Source organism: Meleagris gallopavo, chromosome 3 (assembly GCF_905368555.1).
Source record: "Meleagris gallopavo chromosome 3, MGAL_WU_HG_1.1, whole genome shotgun sequence".
Classification (NCBI taxonomy): domain Eukaryota; kingdom Metazoa; phylum Chordata; class Aves; order Galliformes; family Phasianidae; genus Meleagris; species Meleagris gallopavo.
The window spans coordinates 42,783,232-42,808,663 of NC_139406.1; the positions used below are offsets into that span (position 1 = coordinate 42,783,232).

The following is a 25,432-nucleotide window of genomic DNA, read 5'->3' on the forward strand; positions in this document are numbered from 1 at the left end:
CGGAAGTGACGCGATGACGCCGGGAGGCGGACGTAGCGCGCGGGGGCGGAGCGGCGGCGCGACGGCGGAGCGGCGGCCACGGGACGGCCGTCGGGGCTATGGCGCAGCGCTACCTGCTGCTGGCGCTGGGCGGCCGGTGGCGGCTGCCCGGGGTGCTGCTGCGGCAGCTGCTGTGCGGGAGAGGCCTGCCGCCGCCGCGGCCCCGCCCGGCACAGGTGAGCGACGGCCCGCGGGCAGGGCGGCTCTGTGTACGCGCGGGCCCGTCGGTGGCCCGCGGAGGGCGGCCCGCGTTTGCCCGGTGCCGGCCCTCGGCACGTTGCGGGGCCGGGGAACGGGCGTAAATACGGAGCCGGAAGCGGCGGCAGGGCCCCGGCGGGGGAACCTTCAGCGGCGGGTGCGAGGTCAGCCCGGTGAGCTGACACCGCGGTGCGGGTTGGGAGCCTTGAGGCGGGCGGTGAGTGCTGAGCGGTGCTGGGCGGCCGTCAGCCCTTCGTACGGCGGCTCGGTCGTAGGGTGGGCGTTACCCTGCTCGGCCTCGGCTCACGGAGGAACTGCCTACGGGTCTGCGTTAGCGCTTGGGAGAAGGTGGCTGTTTCTGTCCTGCGTCAGCGATAGCTTAGGCGAGGTGCTGGATCTGAGCTGGGAGAGCTGCTGCGGCTCCTTGTTTGCTGGACTGTCCGTACGGAGGGGAGTGGTTCTGAGAGGAACGCGTGCAGGGTGTTAGTGACTTGTCCTAACGATTAGTGAGGTTCTAGTTTAAATGTTAGAATTGTGTTTGTGTGGTCATGGTGAGGAGGAGAAAAATAAAACAGCAGTGCTGCTGGTTTGTCTAAAGACTGCTTCTCATTACTGTCTGTAGAGCATAATGGATTCTTACTGGGAATGAAGAAATAGTATAGGAGCAGAGAGGTGGTCAGCCCTCTGTACTCAGCAGTGATGGGGCCACATCTCGAATGCTGTGTACAGTTTTGGACCCCTCACTGCAAGAAAGACATCGAGGCTCTGGAGCATGTCCAGAGAAGGGCAACAAAGCTGTGAGGGTTCTGGAGCACAGATCCTATGAGGGACGGCTGAGGGAGCTGGGATTGTTTGGTCTGGAGAAGAGGAGGCTGAGGGGTGACATTACTACCTGCAGCGGCCTGAAGGGAGGTTGTGGTGAGGTGGGGGTCAGCATCTTTTCCCAGATAACTAGCAGTAAGACAAGAAGGAATGGCCTCAAGTTGCTCCAGGGGAGATTCAAGTTGGATATTAGTGAAAATTGTGATGAGGCCGTGGCACAGGCTGCCCAGGGAGGTAATGTCCCAGGCTGCCCAGGAGTGACTGTCCCTAGGAAGCGTTCAGTAACCATGTGGGTGTGGCACTCGGGGACATGGGTTAGCAGACATGGTGAGGATGGGTTGATGTTGGACTAGATGATCTTAGTGGTCTTTTCCAACCTTAAAGTTGCTATGATTCTGTATCTATGCTATGGAGAGAACTTCGTGTTCATTCCAGCATCCATGTGTTTCTATGGGTAGCAAAACAAGATAAGTAACTTACCTGAAACTAGATTTATTTATTTATTGCCAGCTTGGTTTCTTTTCTTCGCTGTGCTCCTATGTAGCATTTCAGTTACGGTTAGATAATGGAGATAATTTGCGACTGCATTTTCTTTCTTTAAGAACCACAAATTGGAACTTGTATATGGATAAAGTTTTACACTTGTAACTTTCCTGAATTACTGTGTTTTTAATCCTTTATTTACATAACTTAGTGTGGCTTTTCTGTTCTTGCCTTGGGTATCCTTGATGTAAGGCAGACAAAGATGGATTATGGTCACAGTGATTCTGCAAAATTAGTAGTTCTGCTTTCTTTTAAATTATATATTTTATTTAAGGTTGGAATTGTGGAGAAGTTCCTTCAGAAGGTGCTACAGATCCTGTGTTTATTATACTCAGGAGCATTGGCACTGTCGCCTCACTTAGGTATTTCAGTTGTAAAACTGACTTCTGTATGCTTCAAACTTGCTTGTCTTGAATTTCTATTTAAACTAGTCTTGATTTTTAGAAAGATGTCACATTTACCCGAAATATATATATATATATTATGGCACGTGTGCATGTTCTTTCTCTGCTGTGACAGTACTTTCATCTCTGACTGGGAGAAGCTGGGCAGTTTCCTGGTACCTAGCCCAGAACAGCCCCTGTGCTACCTAAGCATCCTGTCAAAACGTGTGCTGTTTGCCTTCCCTGTCCTTGGGCAGTGGGTGTGCTTCCAATTTCTGAGGTTGCTGTGGCATTTCACAGGCAGCCAGCTTGAGGACAGCTCTTGTATCAGAATCGATTCGATCAGCTTTCATCTTGGTGATTTACCTTGTCAAAGAATAACCCCAAGTGTTCATTACCATTGCAGTGTGGTTCTACAAACTTCTGCTTTTCTGGAATGAGATGGTGAAAGGAAACTGCGTTTGCAGGGAATAGGTTTTGATGAGTCAGTAGGTAGAATAAAAGTGTGCTGTCAGTCAGTCAGGTGACGTACTGAATGTGCTGTAATGGTGGTTCTTTCCTTTTCTCACAAAATCAACTTTAAAACACTCACTTCTGCATAATAAATGTATAGTTGGCTGTCAAGTTATTACTCATAGATCTTGGGATCTCTCGAGAATGTCCAGCAATAAACCAGTTGTATTCATCAGGTCTGCCCCCAAAGCTGTGTCAGCTACTTCTTCCCTCTTCCTGCAGGCCTCCCTCCCTCTCTAACTTGAAATCTGATAAAAATGTGAATTAAGGCTGTAATAAGCCAATGCTGGCCTTTCCATGCCAGGCAATTGGATTTGGCTTACTCAGACTTTCATTTAAAACAAGCAGTTACCTTTTATTTCTAATGAGACGGGAGTGTCCAGTAACGTTCATTCCAGTTAAAACAATCTGAGCTTGTGGAATAAATCTTAATTTTTTGTTATTATAGGAGGCCAGTGACATAGAACAGAAGCCCAGTATTTTGGACATGGCTTTCAGTTTCATCTGTTGCTGCATTCACTGTTGGCATTTGAAATAAAGATAGGTTGATCAGTGATGGGCTCTATTTTTCTTTTTTTTTTTTTTTTTTTTCTTGCCTATAGAGATTCATCCCAGTTGTCTCAAAGCCTCTTCCAGGAGCACATCTGCTATTGCTCGTGGAGGTGAGAGCGTATTGACCTTGGAAGCTGCTCTCTAGATAAGCTGTTCTCCAGGCTACTCATGTTGTGTGTGCATTACATGAAAAATATCCTTCTGAATTTCCAGAATCACATTTTTTTTCAAGGATCTGCAATGGCTGCATCAAACAGCCAAAGAATTCTTCTTAGCACAGTCTATCTCAAAAGCAAGCTACAAAGACATTTTGGCATTCTTCTTGGTTCCAGCAGGTGGAAGTGGATGACTGCTCACAGTAGGTCTGGTCTGTTTCTTCAGTTAATAAGCTCCCAGGCAGAAGACTTGTAGAGAATCAGAAGTGGCAATATGCCGGTGTTCCTTGAGTAATTTGGGTGTGGAATCCAGTACCCTTCGTGTTTTTCTTAATGCACAGGTTTTGTTTAAAACTGCTATATTCCAATTTTTACAACTGTTATGGGGATCCTAATTTTGAGGTTTACTTCATAGATGTAGTCCCAGGCTTTTTTAGACTAGATGGATGTTTGCTGTCTTGTCTGAGTACCGTGAGTTTTCAAGTTTTCAGGACCTTCCTCTGATATATTTTTTTTTTTCTACTCATTCTCATATACATAACTTCTGATCCAAAATAACAGGAGTCCGAGCACCCCTTTGGGACAAAAGGAAATGGAGGCAGAGATAGTTTTTATTGGTGTTTGGTCTGTGGGGAAGTCTTGATATGAACATCTTTTTGGAAGTGAGGGGGAAAAGCTTGGATTTTCTTTTACCTAAAATATGTTCTTGAAGAAAGGGAGCTTGAACTGTGTGATAACATTACACTCTACTCCATTTTTAAAAGAAAGCTTTAGATATTGTAACCAAATACTTTAAAATGTATTTCCTTCATTGCACTTAAATGGCAAATATCACTAGACAATCTTATTGGCTTAAGCTGTAGTAGTTTAACGTGGATCTGTACTACGCAGGAGTTTGGGTCTACTCTTTAAAGCATCACTCCTCTCCGTGTTGGTTTCTTAGCTGGACATAGGTATTGTCTGATGCATTCCTTTTGGTTTCGAGGGGATCTTAGCAACAGGGAAAGGGTTGCAGTTATTTCACAAAAAGTGCCTCAGCATTGTGCACATCATTTCTTTCTGGCTGCTTACGTTTATTTTTCATCTTTCAGCTTTGTGAAAGTACTTCCACCGGCTTTACGACCGACAGAAGGACAGTCTTGGCAAGTGTCATTGCTGCTTGCAGAAGGCTCTTCTCACAACCTCCCAAAGGTGACTGCAACTTTGATCGCTGGAGTGAAGCAGGCTGCTGAGGACGATGCTCATGTGCTACTTAAGTTTATTGTGTAGAGGGCAGTAAGCTCTTTTATTAATCAGCCATTAATCCTGAGGTGGAGCAGTGATTTACAGTATTTTTAGCCATAAACAGAGCTGACTGCAGTTTGCCCAACTTAACACTGTGCAACACCATTTGCTGTTGAGCTAAGCTTGTGTGTCTCTGGTTTAAAGGACAGCTTTAAGCTATTAAAGTTTTTGATACTGAGTTTTTCAGTATCAATAGTATAAGATATATTTATGGAAATCTGATAGAGCTCTTCAGCAAATGGACAAGAACAAGGCCATATTCTGCAGTTAATGTATTGCTTACTTCTTTTTTTACATTGTATACACTCAACTTGTGACTACTGAAATGTAATGTTAGATTTGTAAACTAAAAAACAATTATTTGCTTTTTTAACTCTTGATAGGATTTGAAAAATATTTTCCCAATGGGAAGAAACCAAATGGAACTAAAGGTTCAGCTGGAGAAACAAAAGGTACAAATAACCATTTGATTTCACTTCCCTTTTTTAGGATGTATATTCATTACATTAGATTCTAGCTGAACATTGGGTTTGGCTTTTTTTGTTTATTTTTCAGGGAATATATTTCTCTACCAGATTAGTTTGAAAGTACAAATTGACTTTTTAAAAATGTCATTCTACTTTCGTGCATTGTGTATCTTCTGAAATAATACCCATTTTCTCTCATTCTCTTGTTGAAGTGCTTGTCCTTAAATTCTAGTTTTCCTGTTTCCCATTAGTTGGTATAGTCACGCATTCAGATATTTTGTGTGTTTGGTTCTCAAACTTTCTTTCACCAAGCTAGAACAGTTTCTGTTGAATGGAATAGCCAGAACTGTTGTTCTGGGTGGGAATCCAGAACCAATTCTTCAGCTCAGAACCAAGCACATATAAGGAGGAGTTGGTGTGGCAGCGTGGTGCTGTGCTGCGCTTGTCTCTGGAGTGTTAAACAGGGCTCCAACCTGTGGTATCAGTAAAGTCTGAACTTCAAGAAGAGCATATTATGACTGGGGGAGGTGAATTCTGGGAGGTAGCGTTGCTTAGAGTTTGTGAAGATTTCTTTGCATGTGTTGGTTTTTGTTTTTTTTTTTTAAGCTAAGGATAATCTTGCACGTCTTGGATTAGTGTAGGAGAAATACATTTCACACAGTCTCCATAATGTGCTTTGTTATATTTGTGGCATTTTTCGATTCTCAGGGTCAAAGTGTCATCAGGTATACAGTTAACAGACTCCACTGCTGCTCAAAACTGTATAATAGGGATGTCTCTGCCAATTAGCGTATCTTTCTATGGAAAAGTGTAGTTCCATTCCCTCTAATTATTGAAGCATCATAAAAGTTCATTTTGCAGGCCTCTTTAATGTTAAAGCTAAAATAAAACTAGAGTGAGATTGCTATAAGATATAAAGATATGCTTATTGCTGTTTTATTTTTCCTTAGAAGCAAAGCAAGCTGGTGCCCGACAGCCAAGTGGGACTGGGAGTGGGGGAGGCAGCAGTGGTGGGAAGAAAGGCGGCAAGAAAGAAGATGCAAACTGGTGGACCAGATTGCAGAAGGTCTTGACCTTAAAATATCTTTCTTTTTGATATTAACTGTCTTGAAGTAACCTGGTGTGCTTTTTTGCTTTCTAGGGACATTTTTCTGATTGCCTAAGTTCTTCTTAGGCCTCCTGTGCTTTGTATTTCGTAGTAACCGGCTCTAGGTGGCACCCCCACTCATTGCCTTTCATAAATACTTGTTTGTATGTACCTTCAGAGGCATCCAACTCTTTAACTGGTTCAGGAACCTTAATGGAATGTTAAGGTATATGAATACAGTTGCTCATACTTTGTATTTCTGTAGTGGAGCCTCAGGCTTTTTTAAGAGTGTCGTATTTTGTCTGAAAATGTCAGACAAATGTTATGTAAATGAAAATGTTAAACAAGCTAAACAAGTTTACTGTCAGCCATTCTGACTTTGGAATATTTGAATAAGCTTAATTTTGTAATATATGCTTACTGTCATTAGCTATAGCACAAAGATTATAGCATTTAACAGTATAACAATATTGCTCTCTTTTTACTTGAGGTGTGTAAGCTTTATTTCCCTCATTTTTTGTTATTTTTGTAGGCTTTGTATATAGTGCAGGGAAAATTAAAATGGAGGGGAAAGGTCATATAACAGATGACAGAACTTTCTTTTAAAGTACTTCATAAATGAAGACTGTGCAGTTACTGTTTGTGGAACAATATTTTTTCCACCAACTTTGCCACTCCTCAGTTATATCTGAAGCGACTAAAACATGTTAATATGGCAAAATATAATTTTATTTGATGTTCTCTGTGGTAACCTTGAATGCAGAGAAGATAACTCAAATAGATACTGGAATCTGTTGTTTACTTACCGTATTGTATATTCTAAAATTTGTTTCTTTTTTCCCCTAGGGTGATATTCCTTGGGATGTCAGGGAGTTTCGTATGTACGTAGTGGGAAGTTCATTTTTCTGGACGATGGTTGTATATTACTTCTTCTTCAGGGTCCCTGGGAGAGAAATCACCTGGAAAGACTTTGTTAATAACTACCTTTCTAAAGGAGTGGTGAGTAGTAGGGAATCAAAATGACAAATCTGTGTGCTGTAGGCGCTCCTTTCTGCCTCTCTGCTTGTGTTTGTATTTTTTTGTAGCTGTGCAGTGAGAACTAGCTCAGGAGAAAGGGATTAGCTTTCATCTTCATCAGTTCCTTGTCTGATGTTCCAGGTGGTTGTATGAAGGCTTGCATCAAACAAAGGGAGTGGACAACTCAGAGTAGAGCTTCTTGGTTGAACAGCTAGTGTTCTAGTTCAGAGGCAGTGTGGCTTCAGTGTCTCAGGATGGATTTACTGTTGATTTAATGGTTTAAGCAGATGTGCCAGGTGCCCTGAGGAGAAACTTATTCCTAACCCTAAATGCTTCCATTAGCCCTACTGGGGGTGGGAGGACTTCTGTTTTTTCATTCCTTATATTAGTAGATTACCAGGGATCTGAGTAGCAGTGGTGCTGACAGACAGGTGAGGGTGGGAAATGAAAAAATCCCTTTCAAGGGCAGTGAATTAGCTTAACCATATTATAAAATAGTCTCCTTTACTTGCTTTCTCCTTTTATTTCTTCTTTCCTTCTTACGTAGAGCTACTTCTGGAGCAATCAATTCTGTCATCAGTGTCCTATATCTCTGTGTAACTTGACATCTTTCCACACTTGGAGTAATAGGTTGGTGATGCCCTGAAGTGCAGGATTTTGAGTGTTTTACACAGTCCTGTTCCACCTCAGGAGCCACAAAAGCTGGGCTCTCTTACTTCCATGTTTGTAGCTTCTCTTGCAGGTTAGAAAAACACAGGCTTGCTTCCTCCTCTGCATTCCAGACCTGGAGCTTTGAGTTAACAGCATGTTTCCTGTACATTTGTTGCTGTGATCTGCTAAACAGATTGTGTCCTACCTTTCTTTGTCTTAATGCTCAATGCAGAGCTGCTCTTTATGCTTCTACCATTCTGCCCAGGCTGCATCTGGAAGTTCTGTTCTTAGTTGGCAACTATGTGTACATCTCGTGGAATGGAACCATACTGGTTATGCTTATACAGCAGCTAAGACACTAGCTCAGTTAAAAAATAAAAAATGAAATTATCAGTAACAGGTAGTGAAGTCTGAACCATGGTTGCAGAAGAGCATTATGAAAGTCCTGACCAGTTAGTGGGGAGAAAACATCAGCAGCACTGGAGTTACACACTGTCCATAACAAAGATGTTCAGGTAGCCTTGCTTTCTTAAGTCAGATCAGATCTTGAGTGGCTTCTTAGCTTGTATTTTGCATGAGTTTTACCATAAATGTTCACATGAGGAAAGTCTTACCTGCATGCAGCTCAGACCCAACTTGTAGAGCCATAATTAGTTTTAAAACTTTAAAAATTGCTGAAACCATTTATTGGATGGAAAGAGGCAGAAGAAATGGAACTAAACTACTCTTTCGTTTTCCTTAGCAATCGTAACCTTCTGAGACACTGTCAAACACAGGAAACTAGGAATTTGACATTTTTTCCAGCCTAAAATAAAAAACTTAGCATTTTTTTTAATGTGTGAACCTGCAGCTTGGTTCTTGATTTTAGTTTCTGATTTGTTACCTTAAAGAAATTATTTTGTTAACTTATGGATGTTCCTGTGTTTAATGTGGTAGTACAGGAAGTCTTTTATACTAGCAGAAACAATTGTAAGAGCAGAGTTAAGTTTTCCCTCGTTCTGTTACGTTTGGAAGCTGCTGAAGGAGTTTAGCATTATGTGGCCTATCACTTTTTATGTTTGACCACTGAAATAGTTACTTATTGTTTAACTACCTTACTCTACCTCTAATTTGAGACAAGGTGGATTTGTTCTTTGCTTTTTTCATCTTTAAGAAAGGGTATGAAGTCATTGTTTCCATCTGATTTCTGCTGTGCCGATATTCATTGTTTACCAATTGTGTAGTTGCTTCCTTACATTGGAATTAATGAAGTAAAATTACATTGTCACTGAAATAAATTCTTTGAGAAGACTTTCTTAGTTAATTGCATTCCTAGGATGTAAGTTTGGAGTGGGGAGGAGCTTTTACTATTTCTGGCCATGATCAGAATTAAGGCTAGTTTGAGATTTTTTTTTTTTTTTTAATAGAGCTACCAAGCAAAAGCATGTGGGAGTGTAAAACTTGCTGTATACATCTGAAACAGCACAGTTTACTTAGAAACTATTGAGCTTATCTTAAATAGAGTTAAAAACTGTGTGACACGGATGGTGTCTTGTGGAACCATCCTGATCTACAATGTGATTTATTTTTTTTTCTTGCTAGAAAACAACAGGTTCATATCTGATGTATGCAGCTGTGCTAGCTGTGATGGAAGAATAGATAGAGTTTGTACACTTTAACAGGTGACAGATTTTGTTCTTTCCTTCCACAGGTGGACAGACTGGAAGTGGTGAACAAGCGCTTTGTTAGAGTGATCTTTGTGTCAGGAAAGTCTCCTCATGAATGGGTAAATGTTTCTAATACATTTACACAAGACTTTAGAAAGAACAAAGTAGCCTTTTGAAGAAGTTTGATGCAGAGGACTTAGGAGCATTAATTGTCTTTTAATCTAAAATATGCTTTTTGCTTTACTGTTACATTATCCTACATGGTTATGTTTTGCCACAGATATCTCAAAGCTATGCTAAGGAGTTCCTTTCCTGCACCGTGCTCTTAATACAAATATATAGACAGAAGGAGTGAGAAATTATTGAAGATTCTGTATTTCTAATTACTGTTTTCTGTCTGCTCAAGAATATCCCAGTCTTAAACGTGCATTTGGATCTTTTCTGTCCCAGATTGCTTTTAGATAGTTAGTTATAAGGAAACTTTTAATTTTCTGTTTGATACTGCAATCTTTAAAGCTAAACTACCAGCTCTCGTTCTTGAGAAATGCACTTTTTTCAGTGAGTTACTTTTCCTTGTAACATAACCAGGAATAGGCTGATGAAGATAAAAGTTTTCCGAAGAATAATACTTGCAGGCTGAGACCCTTTCAAAAAATTAACATAATGCTCATATGTGTAAACGTGAAAACTTTTGTTCTGAGCACAGTCTCTGCCAGCTTCAGACCTCTTCATTGTGCAGGTGGTTGACTCTTATTGTCATGATTTTTTTACTGTTTCATAGCTTAGAGAAGCTTTATGTCATTACCTTAATGGGTGATAGGTTGTTTGTTTAGGGTTTTGTTGGGCTTTTTAATTGACTTTCTGAAACTGCAGGTCCCTCCAGGGTAGAGTGAAATCTGCAGCAATTACTTCATCCGTGGATTTCAGTGCAACTTATTTACTCGCCTACTCTTTAGCCCACATACCATCCATTGCCTTAGTTTCTCAATCAGTTAATACTTAGGGTTACTTTTTTTTTCCTCTAGCATTAGAGTAAGTAAGGGCAAGTCAGGCAGGTCATGGTGCAAAAGGGGAGATTCTCATGAAACAGACCCAGTCTCATCTGTGTTTCAAAGTAGAATCTGGATTGTTTTTCAGGTATATAATAACTTCATACTGTCTTTTGTGAATACAATTAATTTTAAAGCTAATATGGATTCCAAATGCATATAATTGCTTTTCTTAACCAGGAAGGCTGAGATCTTATGGTGAAATAATAGGTTGTATGATTGCTGTGCTTGCTGGTTCAGTGCTGTGTTTTATTCTGATTATGTAATTCTCTTCTAAATACCTGTTTATCTATTATCTTCTAAATATTTCTCCCTCCATTTTTTCATGGAGGAAAGGCCAGGATTTCAGTCTACTTATAGTGCACAAAAACTTGGATGTGTGGTTTCTGTAGAAGCAATGACAAATACAGTGTCCAAGTTGGTAAGCCTTAGATTTTCCATCGGTTACGTACTTTATAAGACAACTTAAAATGATGTTTTGGTCTGATTATCTTCTGACATTTACTTGTGTACGTGCTAGAAGCTGGCTTAAAACTAAGCTGAGGTGGGATAGGGCACTTTGTGGTGATCTCTGCTCTTTTTTTAGCAGTATGTCTGGTTTAATATCGGTAGCGTGGACACTTTCGAACGAAATCTTGAAACTGTGCAGCAAGACCTGGGTATAGAAGTGGAGAACAGGTTGCCTGTAGTCTACTCAACAGAGAGTGATGGGTAAGAAGCATGTTTTTTTTTTTTTTTTTTTTTTTTAAGTATCTTGATGAGAAATTGTCTCTAAAGTAGGGTTGTATGAAATTCCTCCTATGTTACACTGGGTGGCAGTATTATCAGAACAATCATAGAATCATAGAATGGCCTGGGTTGAAAAGGACCACAACGATCATCTAGTTTCAACAATAGTCATCTTGGCTTTATTTCTGAAAGTTAACAGAGGACCTGTTCAGTTCATTATCTGTGCAAAAATCTCAGTACGTACATATTTCTTTTCACAACTAACCCTTCCTTGGCAGAAGCCCTTTAGGTGGCCTGGACTAGAGCAGGAGTCAGCAAGACACAGCAGTAATGCTCCAGAGATGGTGCTCAGGGATTTTTGAGAGAACAAAATATGGCACAGAACTGCAGTCTATTGACTGAGTTGTAAGAGACATCACTTTCTGCCTGTAAATTTGACAGAGGCCTTGCAAAAAGGCAAGATATTGGTGATAAAGGGAATTACATTATCGTGCCTGTTAGCAGGAGCTGGAAGATGTATCATGCTTTTAATCAGCAAGTTGTTTAAGAAAAATAGCACATCTGATGTATGGCGTTGTTACTAACCCATCAGGGAGAAATGGTGCCAATACTTGAAGATTTGTATTCTTTACTGGTCTTTCATAGCTGAGCAGCAGCTGTATGATCACAGATTCAGAATCTGTTATCTGTTTAATTCCATAGTGTAGGAATATCCAGCTCTTCCTTTTCATCCCAGAAATCTGGGCTTTTTGCAAGAGCATGAAAATCTTGTGTGGGAAGTTGTGGTAGTACTCCTGTCTCTTTAGGATTTTATTATTGCTGAGAGTTGAGAGAATGTCTTGTGAACTGTTCTTACCAGAGAAAAAGCCATGAAGTGCTCCAATACTGTGATAATGAGAACTGTTTCAGTATTAGGATTTTCAGCTCTTGTAGAGCCATGCTAGAAGGTTGGAGGGCAGACCATGTGAGATGGTGGGCAATTGAGTAATCAGAACAAGGCTGTAGCCTTGGGACAGAGAAACAAACACTGACAGAAGGAAATTTAGAAGTTGAGAAAACAACCTAGGGGACCAAGAGCGAGTGTGTATTTTTGAGAATTTTCTGCTTGAAGGTGTAGTGTATCCTGATTATATGTTACCAAGTACAGCTCACTTTGATTAAAACAACCATTTCCATACAGGTCCTGTGAATTCATCTTTAAAGGGAAGAACGTAAAATTAGCTGCTTCTGTTTACTAGGGAATGCAGTTTTTCTCTGTGTACTTATTGCTATCATTTGATGATGTTGGTTTAAAAAGAAAAAGACAAAACTGTTGCTTGTTAAGCATCAAGAGTAGGAATGTATTACCCTCTAATTCTTTCAGTGTACATTTTCCAGCAGTTGCAAGAGAGGATGGCAATGAAAAATTAATTTCAGCTCTTAATTACAGTTAGAAAAAGTTTTTCGGTTGGTTTGACTTCTGTAAATCAGAATCTTTTTTTCTTCTCAAATGTATTTTATTTTCCAGTGTGAACATCTTGCAGAATAGCACTTACAATATCTTTGCAAGCTAGAGTATTAGTTCTGAATTCGCTTAGTTTTGCTTATGATGAAACCAATGTCTTGTACATGCTGTGCTCAGTAATGGATTTGTGTAATGCTTGGCTTTCTGTTTTTTGTTTTTCTCCACAGATCGTTTCTCCTGAGTTTGCTGCCTACAATCCTTATTATTGGTTCTTTATTGTACACATTAAGAAGAGGTCCTGCAGGCTTAGGTCGAGGAGGACGTGGAATGGGTGGACTTTTCAGTGTGGGTGAAACCACAGCCAAAGTCCTTAAGGATGAGATAGATGTCAAATTCAAAGACGTAGCTGGCTGTGAGGAGGCCAAATTAGAGATAATGGAGTTTGTTAACTTTCTGAAAAATCCCAAGCAATATGAGGATCTGGGAGCAAAAATTCCAAAGGTAATGAAATGATGATTGAAGAGATGATGACTTGCTTCTTTTGTTAATCCTCAGGAATTTGAACTGAACCATGAACGTTTATGTAGACAGTACTTTCTAACTTCTCACACTCAGGAAAAAAAAAAAAATAGTAGACATTAAATGCCAACAGAATAACTATAACAGAAAAAATTTTTATAGAGATTTCATCTGTTTGTACAAGTCAGAAATTATACACAGGATACCTGTCTACCATAGTTGTATTGTAATGGTTATAGAATTGCCTGTCACTTTTTGACTATGCTGTAGTGGCAGCCCAGTTGGAAACGGGCCACTTTTTTTTAAATGTTAGATGAAGAAATCACTGTCCTATAATTCTGAGTCAACATGGCAATGCTGTATCTAGTTTTTTCTTCATGCTGGTTTAAATGACAGATGAAATTTCAGTCTCTTTTCTTGCACCATTTTTACTGCGATAGAGGGAAAACCAGTAGACTCATAGCTTTACCATGTAGAAGATCTGTAAGTAAGGTATAGTTGCACTGTTTTCATAAGGAAAACAGAATCACAGAATCACAGAATTGAAACATCTGTTTCTCATAAGGAAAACAGAATCACAGAATCACAGAATTGAAACATCTGTTTCTCTTGCAGGGGGCAATTTTGACAGGTCCTCCAGGTACTGGAAAAACACTTCTTGCTAAAGCTACTGCTGGAGAAGCTAACGTGCCATTTATCACAGTCAATGGCTCTGAGTTCTTGGAGATGTTTGTTGGTGTGGGTCCAGCTCGAGTAAGTCTTTGGCCTTGCTGTTTTATTTGTGGTGGTTATTGAAGGGTCTTTGTCAAATTTGGTGGACAGTTTGATGATAGATTCAGGCTTTAATCAGTAACTTTTTTAATCTTTAAGTTACTTAATCTATACAGGTTACCCTGTAAGTGATACTAGATGCTTGCCTAAATACAAGAAGCATAAAGTTGCCTTTCATAAAAGGAAGAAATGTAGTTCAGTACTGATTATAGGTTATCTGGGCCTTAAGAGTCTACTTCTTTGCAGAGACTTGGAGGGGGAAAAAAAAAACACAAACAGAACCAAGCTCTCTTCAAGCTCTGCTCCAAAGAAAACACACTAGCTGGGTCAGAAAGACGTACCTCATTTGGCCACTGCTATGGGGATGTCTTTTTCTGCTCTAAATCATTCATATTTCTCTGAAGACCTTTGTTTTCTTTGTAGTGTCAAACTCTTAAATGTAGTTGTCTGGGACACACAAATAAGTTTCTGATTCAAATAGGAGCTCGTGGATTATGGAGCTAATGCTTTAATTTCTGGAGATCAGGTGATTTAAGTAACTAAATATATCGTCTTACATTTTTTGATGTTTTGCCTTAATACATTTTTAGTGAGCTGTTTTTAAGTGGAAAGTGTTAGCTCTGTTCCAGTGCTTCCATTTTAATTTTTTTTTACTACTATATTCCAGATATTCAGTTTGAAGTCTGTCTTTTCATGTCTAGGAATGGGGGACACGCAGATCTGCCGATTAAATATGTTCTAGAAACAAGTTGCTGGAAATGTTTTGTAAAGCTGGAAAAATAGGACTCCTTAAAATGTCCAAAATTATGCCCTATTTCCAACAACTCATACCTTCACCAAACTCTTAACCATTTTATCATAAGTCTCAGAAAGTAATTTTCAGGCTGATGCTGTTCTGGAGAATTTGAGTTTAAATTTATTTGCTACAGTTTTTGAGCATGAAAATGGAAGTGCTTTTTAGGATCTTGATTTGAATTTGAAATTTTACAGGGAATGGGCTTTACCATATATATATATATGTATGCAGTTTTTGGTCCTGTGAAAATTCACAGGCAAGTTAATTTTGATTAAGTTCCTAAAGCCTTGAAAATCTGCAATTTTCACGTTGTTGGACTTATTTGAAGCTTGTGGTTAAGCTCTTCTCAAATTTCTTCCTTAGTTTGTAACTTCTGTTTAAGAATATGCCTTCTGCTGCCTTATGTATCTTCTGTTGATTTTTCTGAAGGACTTCTTCCAGTAATATAGATGGGAGATGATAATTGAAGGCAGGCAATTCTAGATCTTCTGTAAAGAGAAAAGGGAAGAAGGTGGGAGGCCCACTGGATGGTACAGAGCCTGCAACTGAGGGAACAGGAGACATTTAGAGATTTGAATGCGGAATCTGGTTTAAGAGGGAAGGTTCCAATAAGGATGCTGAGTGAAACTGAAAATATATAAGGAAATTGTCAAATGGAACTGCTGTGATGGGGAAAGGATATAGACAAAGCAAGGAAATACATGTAAGAAATGATAACATGGTGGTAAAAATACTTATGTGGTGACTGTGTTTGAAAGGTATGAAGATAGTGATCTTGTCAGTAGGATGAGTGGGAGCTGAGAAAAGCCTACCATAGAAAGGACTTCACTAGGAAACAGTAACAAAAGAAGATCTGTATCCTCCAGGAAAGTTAGATACCTGAAATACTAATGGTACTCAAGCTGTATTGTCATTAACTGTTAACATAAACCTGAAAAGCCCGAAAGCAAAGTAGCTTAACCTTGTTGTCTTGACTTGTGCAGGTGTAATTATTGCCTCTTAGCACTAAGTGATACCTTTGACATAACAGTTGCTGCTTCAGCTGTGAGTGTTTCAACACTTGATAATTTCTGGTTACCTTTCAGTACATTGTGAGAGAGTGGTTTTGTTTCATTTTCTATGAATTTGGTAAATAAGACTGTTATCAGTGATGCTTAATCTATTGTAAATTAGGATATGCTGGAAAAGAGCCTTCATTTCTGTGTGGTCTTTTAGTTCTGTTGCTTCTGAAAACTAGTCATTTAGTTTTGGATCACTCTTTCAGACCAAAAGGTGGGAGTTCACTTTGAACGTCTGATGCTTTTCCTTCGTTCATCACATTTCATGCTTTTATTCTCTGTACTTTTTTTTCAAACTCTGACAAATCTGAACGAGTTTCCACAACATGGCATACTGTCCAAAATTTGCCTCACTTCACATCTGTACCCTACGTCTCTTTTTAGAGACATCTATTCTAGTCGGCGTCTGTAATGTACCAACTATTAAAGCTCTGAGCTGTGTGTAATTCTTATTTCTTCTGGTTTTTTTTAATTTACTGATTATTCCAATTATATCACTCAGGTCTGTGAACTTGCTGAACTGGTTTTAATGAAGTCCTGATATTTTTGCGAGCAGAATATTGTAATGTTGCATCTTATAGCCTGTTTGTTGTGTAACTATTACAGTAGGATTTGGTAGACAGTATCTTATCTGTGGGGAGGGAAAAAGGACTTCCAGGCTGTAGAGAAGTGTTTGCTCATGTGTTAGCCATCTTTACAGACTTCTAGAAGTTAATTTAACAGTATTGCACTGGAAGTTGGCTAGGTGATTTGAGATCTTACTGCAGTAGTCAGTGATTATGGTATTGTTACTTGTGTGTGTCTTCCATTGCCTCAGCAGTCCTGGCACCATTGTCAAACAGTGGCTAACTCTTTCATATTCTGTTCTCCTCTGAAGGTTCGAGACTTATTCGCTCTTGCTCGTAAAAATGCCCCATGCATCCTCTTCATTGATGAAATAGACGCAGTAGGAAGGAAGAGAGGAAGAGGCAACTTTGGAGGACAAAGTGAACAAGAGAACACACTCAATCAGCTTCTAGTAGAAATGGATGGTAAATATTTAAGTTCTAATATTGCATTACAGTGACAAGGATCTAATCATAAGTCCTCAGTGACTTAAGTACTTACTGCATTGATCACTGCATTAATGTTTGCAGTCTTAGGTGCAAGATGTAAGTGTGCAGATGTAGTAGAGGGAGGAACACAAATGAAAGAACTAGTACACTTCTCAGACCTATTAACCAACACTGGGTTCATTTTAAATACAAATTGCATTTGTATTAGGAAGCAAGTGTTTCCTAAAATGAGTTGTGCTTACTTCCTAGAATGAGTAATGGTGACTCATTTTACTGCAGCCTGATGTTTACTAAAACTTGTTCAGGAAGAAGAACAATTGTTCTGCATCTGATGACTTTGTCAAAGTTGAATAAGCAAAAAATAAAATTGTGTGATAGCAGTCTGTCTTTAAAAATATATTTAGGCATATGGACATACACACAGCTAACCATGTTGGTTCTGCAGTTTACTTGGAACTTAATCTGTTGCTGTCCTTTGTAGATAAAGTAAGCTTTGATACAGCACTACAGAAGGCAGAGCCCAAGGCTATTTTTTGTTTGTTGTGAAAAGCTGGACAGTATTCTGGAAAAAGGAACTATTGAAGATCATTTTTGTTAACTGCCAGTACTGTTGTGGCCCCATAAAATCAACAGTTTGTTGGTTTGTTCTTCTTGACAGTTACCTTTACACAGATTTTTATTGTATTTTTTCAACAGGCTTTAATACCACCACAAATGTAGTAATTCTGGCAGGTACTAACAGGCCAGATATTTTAGACCCTGCTCTAATGAGACCAGGACGCTTTGACAGACAGATCTACATTGGTAAGTTTATTTGCATCACTATAGTTCTGCTTACGTAGAATGCTACCAAAATCACTAGCTATTTACATATGTAAATTCTCCACGCACACTGATTTACTTGTGAAAAGTAAAGATGTATATTTCTTTAATTTTTAAAGGCCCTCCAGATATAAAAGGAAGAGCATCTATTTTCAAAGTTCACCTCAGACCTCTCAAATTAGATACAGTCTTAGATAAAGATAACCTAGCAAGAAAACTCGCATCACTAACACCTGGTTTTTCAGGTAGGTAACTCTTAATATCACTGTTCTCTGCTGTAGATATTTTATGATACTATTTTTGATTTTTGTTTTGTCTTTTTATTTTTGTGTTTGATCCAATCTGGCTCTCTTTATTTTATTTGTTGGAACAATGTGAAATTGTCTTTTCCTGTTTGGGCAGCTGAGAGATTTCTGAGGATCTTAAGTTTGTCTCCCTCAGTCAGGTTGACATACAACATATCAGCTTCTGTCTTCAGCAGAAGCACCCCAAAAATTTCTCGTTGCTAACACTGGTATGTGTGATCTTCCTTTTCATATGTTTTTTGATGCTTTGAACATACCAAAAAAAGCAAACTGTTTCATAGTAGTTTGCATGAACGTTCTAAGGGGGAATTTGAATTTCTGAATGTAGAATCTTCTCCCTGGAAAATGTACTGTGACCTTTTGTCAAATTAGAAATGAATGTGGAAGCCTACATTCTTGGCTTCTATCATAATCCATTTAATACCCGTGTTGACTGATAATGAATTCTTCACTATCTGTGGTCTTTAATAAAACTTTTTCTGACATCTGATTGCCAACATCTCTGGCAACTGCAGTGATGTTGTTTTTGCTTGTTTTGAAACTATCAATAGCGTTACCATAAATAAAGCTAACAAGAAGTGAATGGCTTGAAGCCAGTAGTGTGTCTCTGAAATGATTCCTTTCATGTCAGGGTCTGAGCTGTACTCAAACCATATGTAGGAAGGTTGTTTCTCTAAGTCTAAACGAGACTAAATGCAGTGCGGTCTGTTGCAGACAGAGCTTACAGAAGGTGCAATACACCCTGATGTACAAATCAGCACCTTGCTGATTGTAAGCTCTGTTCAGTAACTGTCTATCTAAGAGCAAGATCCTAAAGTTTATCATCATTGTGTATTTAAATCTATCTTAAGAAAACACCATGTACATGTAATGAATTATTTTGGAGTCTGTTACCTTTAATTCTCTTCTGCATCATAATCGTAGATAAGAATATTTTTATGATAGACAAAGAAAATTGGTAAAAATGTTAAGTAACTTACACCTTCCCTGCCTTTAGGTGCTGATATTGCCAACGTTTGTAACGAAGCTGCATTAATTGCTGCTCGGCATCTCTCAGATGCTATAAACCAAAAGCATTTTGAGCAAGCAATTGAAAGAGTGATTGGAGGTAGGTGTGTCACATCAGTCATTCATCAGCACTTTTTATGTAGGCACTTTTTATGTAAGAAGAATCTTCTTAAAGGCTATGTTCTTCCCTCCTAAACATACTTAAGATTTAGAAAATAAGTTGCTGGGCTATTTTGCCCATTTCTGATGTGGAGAAGGAGCAGAAATAGACATTCAATCAGGACAGTTTCTAATTTATTCAAAATGACAGGAGGAATAGTTGTTTGAATTTAGCGATGCTTTTAACTGCTGTTAGCTTTAAATCTAGAAAATGACTGGACTTTTAAAGAGCAAATGTTTTATATTAAAAATTTGAATATTCTAAAGAACTTAAGCTTTAAAATAAGGGACAAGGTTACTGTAAAACCTCAAAGACACAAACTTATAAAAGTTGCTAGTTTTCTTTTATATTTAATTTCTTCAGTAGAGTACATATGTGGCATCTAAGTATTGCTGACTGTGTTTCCAAATGGAAATGAGGGAGTCCTGTGGAGAAAGATATGCCTGAAAGGATTTAATCAAATTTCTTTTATAAAGGTTTGGAAAAGAAAACTCAAGTTCTGCAACCAGAGGAGAAAAAGACAGTAGCGTATCATGAGGCAGGGCACGCAGTTGCAGGATGGTTTTTGGAACATGCTGACCCACTCTTAAAGGTAAAGGAAGTGCTTTTTTTCCTATTGTTATATTTTCCCTCGATGCTAGGAGCGCATTGAAATATGTAATCTCACAAAAGGCTATGTAAATGTTATATTTTGATTTATTTCACTTTGTGTAGCTTTCTTAAATATTTTCTGACTTGGGCATAATGGGGTTTCTAGTAAAAATGGCCTTGGAAAGTGAGAGGGACTCGATGTTCCCACGAGACTGCCGGATTTGAAAGCTGCTTTTTCTCGGAGGCTTTTAGTTCAGATGCATTGTTTAGGTTAATCTTAGCAGACTGTGCAGGTGCACACCTCTTCAGGAATGCAGCTACAAAAATGGTCATCCAGAAGCTGATTTAAGCTTGCATAGCTTGGCAAGTTGAAAATAAGGGAAAACAGCCCAAACTCTTAAACCTGCTATGATGTTGTGTTTTTAATGTTGCCTAGTTTTCAAGCTTAAAATTTTCATCTACCATTTACTGCGCAAAGGAGGAATATTAGTAAGCATGGAAGCTGTCTATTCAGAATTCTGTTGATTGAGAAATGTGATATCTGTTCTGGAATACTTAAAGCCCAGTATGTGTTACTGAAAGAATTATGAATTTTAATTAACACATTTTAAAAAAGTCTTTGCAAAAGGTATTACAGTGGTCTTACCTTTCTTTTCCAGATATTCTAGTAGTTGTTATCCCAGTTTAGAGCTAGCCAGGGCTTTTAAGAATAAATCACAATGAGGGCCAAACAGTAAATGGAAGTAATGTCTGAATTAAAATTGAAGGGTGAGTATGGTATAGGTTGTGATATTAAATTAAGTCAAACCAACGAACGCTTTTTTTTTTTAAACACTATTTAGCATTCTGTTTATTTTGATTGTAGGTATCTATTATCCCTCGTGGTAAAGGACTGGGTTATGCTCAGTATTTACCCAAAGAACAGTATCTTTATACCAAAGAGCAACTACTTGACAGAATGTGCATGACACTGGGTGGACGTGTATCTGAGCAAATCTTCTTTGGAAGAATTACAACCGGTGCTCAAGATGACTTGAAGAAGGTGACACAGAGTGCATATGCTCAGGTATATGCTTGAGTAATACTCATTTTTCTTATTGTTTTCCTTTTCTACTACTTAACACTAATGTTTGTAAAGGATATGATTTAATCACGTATGTCAAAAGCCTATCTCAGTAAAAGATTATGTGACTAAACATTATGCTGCTGTTGTATAGAGATGCTGATGACTCAACTGTTGTATTGTAGTCTTGCAGTGAGCTGATTGCTATTCTTCATCCCCCTGCAGGCACATGCATGCTGCACTGCATTCAAATACATGTGGAAACTCTACTTAAAAAATAAGTTTAGTGCGTATATCTGATTCTCTGATGCTACTTCTAAAATTGCTCAGTTTAGATGACCCAATTTGGATTGACATGTATGTAAATCCAGAAAACCTTGTACTTGGGTACTATTTGCTGTCAGTTAAGACATTTTGTACCATATTAGCACAGCTAAGAGTGTAGTGACTCATCTAACTGTAGCAATATACTGTGTAGATGCTTATTCTTGTTCCTGCATCAACATAAACTCTGTCATTTAATAAGATGCTTACAAGGTGAGCAAGAGAGGCATTTTACAGGAGATCCTCTTCCTCTTTACAGCACATTGACCTTATCCTCCACTCCCAAACCACACCCATTTGCTGGTCTTTGGTAAATTGCTTATTTTCTCAGTTCTGGAAGTTAAACACTTAATGAAATCCTTAGCAATGCTAATTTTTATCTGGTCATCAGTGTCTCTTGTTCAATTTTAAATAGAAAATAGTAAGTATAGACTTACATTTGTATTAAGCATATATTGTCTCCAGAAAGATCTAGGACCTTGAAAAAAGAGTGGAATTTCTCTTCAACGGGTTAATGACTTCCTAATTTCAATTCTGTCTACCAGATTGATATCAATATATCCTAAAATGTCACCATCTCCCATTTACTTTCAGATTGTCCAGTTCGGTATGAATGAAAAAGTTGGGCAGATTTCCTTCGACCTCCCTCGTCAAGGAGACATGGTATTAGAGAAACCCTATAGTGAGGCAACTGCCAGAATGATAGATGAAGAAGTTCGGTCACTTATTAACATTGCTTATGAGAGGACATTATCTCTTCTGACTGAGAAGAAAGCAGAAGTAGAAAAGGTGAGTATTGCAATGTTTTCAGACACCAGCTTGTAAGCTAGAAGCCAAATTGAACTGAATAAGTCAAAAATGAGTGTATTAAAAAATCAAAAATTATTCAATATAACTTTTAGAGTGTGACACAAGTTTTCAATAAGTAGATATAAATATTTGTTGGAAAACCTCAAGGTTCTAATGCATGTTTGGCATCTCAGCTAAAATGTTCGGTATTCATTTGCAAAGTTGGAGAGAAATGTCTACCTGCCAAATTAAGTGTTAGTTGATGTACTAGACCAAAATGAAGAGGGGGGAAAACAACAACAACAACAAAGCAAAGAATAAAAACAAAAAATCACTACCACACAGACAAAAAAACCAACAACAATAAAAACCCAATATCAAACACTCAGTACAAAGGTTCTAAATGATTAGGCTGAAAGAAGATCTCTAAGAATGGAGGTATGTGATATTTCCTCCATCTGAATTATTTTTGAAATTCAGATAAAAAGTTTTTTTCCTTCCATGCACACAGGTTGCTTGAGATCTGCCTTGCTGTAGTTGAGGCAACCCTTGTGCATGTTCTTTTCCTCCTTACCAGAAAGCCCAGTACAGCAAAAGGTCATTTTCCAGGGGGGGCATCTATCTGTTATGCTTATTGACAAGGAGAAAGTTTTGTATGGATTTGGTAAATGGTGTTTTAGTAGGTCATGGTTCTAAAAGAGATTACTGTTGTTTTCACTGAACGCTCACTGACCCAAGAAGGTTATGAATCTACACATTATATTATACGCATTATATCCATTAGTATTTTATGCTGCTCTGTCTAGCTCATAACACTTGGCATAGAATGCTTGTTTGGATCTATAGCTTAATGTATTGCATCAGGAGCCTTTTGGCAGCAGTGAAAGACTGTTGCTCTAAAGTAGCAAATGACAGTAGCAGTGCCCATAGGAGTGTTTTGCCAAGCCTTTTAACTAGGATTTGAAGAAAAAGATATGCTACATAAATTCTGACAAAAGGAAAGTCATGTATTAAGTAAACTCTGAGCACCTTGTTTATTTTATCAAATTTATCTGTGTTGAATTAATGTTGTCCCAGACTGCCTTAAACTCTTGCAAGAAGAGAGACAACTGATGGTACTCTGTGTGACATAACTTACTGCTATTGCAGGTTGCCCTACGACTACTGGAGAAGGAAGTGCTTGATAAAAGCGATATGGTAGACTTGCTTGGCCCAAGACCATTTGCAGAGAAGTCCACTTATGAAGAATTTGTCGAAGGGACAGGAAGTTTGGATGAGGATACTTCTCTACCAGAAGGCCTTAAAGACTGGAACAAAAAACGTGAAAAAGAGAAAGAAGAGACAACAGATGAACAGGTTGTTAGGCAGATCAGAGGAGGGATGCCATTTTAACTGCCAAGTGTGTGGTGATGCTGACTTGCACTCTGGAAGAGAAATAAACTCACCTAGTTTGTACTTCCAAAACAAACAAATATTTATTCAACCAAACTGTATTAGAGATGGATGGAAGAGTGGTGTCTTGTGCAGAGACAAAGATATTCTACTCCCAGTATGTGGTATCATCAGTTCACTGGTAAAAGATCATCTTTTATTTGTCAGCTGAAGAAACATACATTGGATTTGAGCTGCAGTGAAATGCCAGAACTGAACCTCCTAAACACTGAAAGAACTGAGATTCATGCACAAACTTCATGGCACTGGTCTCTTTTTTTTTTTTTTCCAAATGTATGTAGGCTTACTAAAAAAAATAAAGAATTTTGATTATTCATCTAAAATATACCTGTATGTGATTTGTTTCCAAAAAAATCATAGAAAAATGCACTGTTTAATGCTTGGCCAAAAGTGTGGTCTTGCAAAGTGTAACTAGCTTTGCAGAAGTGTCAGCTTTTTGATCTGATCCTCCTCCTCCTCCCCACCCTTCATTTTGATTTTTAAAAGAAATTGTTTACAAAGAACAGTCAAGTAAATTGACCATACAACTGGATACCCAGTCAAATATCTTAAAATGTACTCATGGTTCAGTCTGGAACTTGCTCCTGCAGTTTTATTGGTCAAGTTTTTTATGGAGTTCTGTAAGATATTGAACATATGAATGTGTTGTGTAAATACAGTTTGAGTCAATAAAATCAGTACTTTTCTGAACAAAATTTGTTTTTTGCCAATTTCTTGACAGCAGAATTCAGTCTAGTATGAAACTTTGTGAGTTTAAATCTTTGGTAAATTAATTAGGGTAGCAAAATTGTGCTCTCACATTGCAAAAGCAGCCATTCCAAAGGTATTAAACCAGATTGTATGAGTTTCATACTGGTTCGATTAACCTAAAGGTAACAATTTTCTCTGCTTAGTTAAATACAGTGGTCTCAGTGTAGTAATTGGCGTTGGTTTACCTGCTGTGTGCCATGAGTGTATTTGTTGGAGAATTCGGCTGTTCAAAAGATAACTGACAGGCTCCCTGTCCCAGAAAAAGGGCAGGAGCATGATCTGGGGAGAGTGAGGAGTTGAGTTCTGTTTTGTTTTTCAAGAGGAAGGTGAAGGAATTGAACTTCTCTGCTAGATAACATTCTTTAAGGCTTATAACAGAGGGCATGTTAAGGGACTAATCAGTGATAGGTTCCGACTCCATGTTGCAACATGTTGGAAAGCAGTAGGATGGTAAGGAAAAAAGGGTCTATGAAAAGTCAGACTAACTATCTGCCTAAGTTGCTTGAAGTAAATTGTTTATGGAAATGATTTCTTTTTCTTTTTTTCTTATTCTTTCCAGTGATGAAGGTGTTGCTATCAATGATGTCCTCCTTCATTGCAAGCCAGGTAACAAGGGACACAGGGCAGAGTAATTTAGGATTTTTTTTTAGTCATTAAGCAACTGTTGTGTGCTCCTATTGAATTCCTTATTGTAGAACAAATAATATTTAGGAAGACACTCTGAATAATACTAAACTTCAATTCCTTTATTACTGCTGTTAAAGTTTAGAATGAATGATTTCTGCAATAGTAAACTTTGTTTTGTCTGAAATGTGACTTGTCTAAGAAAAGGTAGATTTACAGAGCTTTTACTGAAGTTTAGTCACGATCACAAGATTGCTGATCCATTAGGAGAACAGGAGGGAGAGAGCCTCCCTTTCCCCATTAAAATGTGCAGCAGTTTCTATACAATTTGCAACAAAAAGTTAGCAGACATATCCAATTTACTACTACAGCAATTTTGACTGCAAATCTCTTGCTCTTATTTCCATGCAAAGCAAAGCTACTGGCACAGAAACAGGTGCAGATCTTGGGTTGGCTCCAGTCCTCTGTGTTCATCTCCCTGAGACTTTATTGAAGTTACTTCAGAACAGGATTGTTGTGATTTAGTCACGTAATTAGTTTGTTGCTCCCAGTGCATCCTGCGACAGTGCTCAGGGCAGCATTTATGGCTCTGCATAGACTAAGCATCAAGTCCTAGCTGTTGGGACAGTTAACTCCATCCTCATGTTTGTGAAACTTAAAGCAGGCAGACATGGCAAAGTAGCAACCAATTTATTTGCATAACGTGTAGTGTGGTTCTTTACATGCAGCTGTACTTAATTGCTGTTGCCTCCCTATTTCCTGTCTA

General features: G+C 38.6%; 1 protein-coding gene across 4 annotated transcripts; it reads left to right on the top strand.

Annotated features, from left to right (window-relative positions):
• The first annotated feature begins 1 nt into the window (after position 1).
• On the top strand, positions 2-23,987 carry AFG3L2 (AFG3 like matrix AAA peptidase subunit 2). Of its 4 annotated transcripts, none has more exons than XM_085220741.1 (17): positions 2-215; positions 4,297-4,396; positions 4,873-4,941; positions 5,907-6,022; positions 6,890-7,042; positions 9,402-9,476; positions 10,993-11,117; positions 12,807-13,080; positions 13,714-13,851; positions 16,601-16,754; positions 17,475-17,582; positions 17,720-17,845; positions 18,903-19,013; positions 19,550-19,665; positions 20,530-20,730; positions 21,646-21,840; positions 22,990-23,987. In XM_085220741.1, the coding sequence occupies exons 1-17, from the start codon at positions 99-101 to the stop codon at positions 23,230-23,232; spliced, it is 2,421 nt and encodes an 806-aa protein (XP_085076867.1). In that variant the 5' UTR covers positions 2-98; the 3' UTR covers positions 23,233-23,987. The 4 variants fall into 4 exon arrangements, with proteins under 4 accessions (XP_085076867.1, XP_085076868.1, XP_085076869.1 ...); XM_085220742.1 differs by having other exon boundaries at positions 10,996-11,117; XM_085220743.1 differs by having other exon boundaries at positions 5,910-6,022.
• Positions 23,988-25,432: the final 1,445 nt, after the last annotated feature.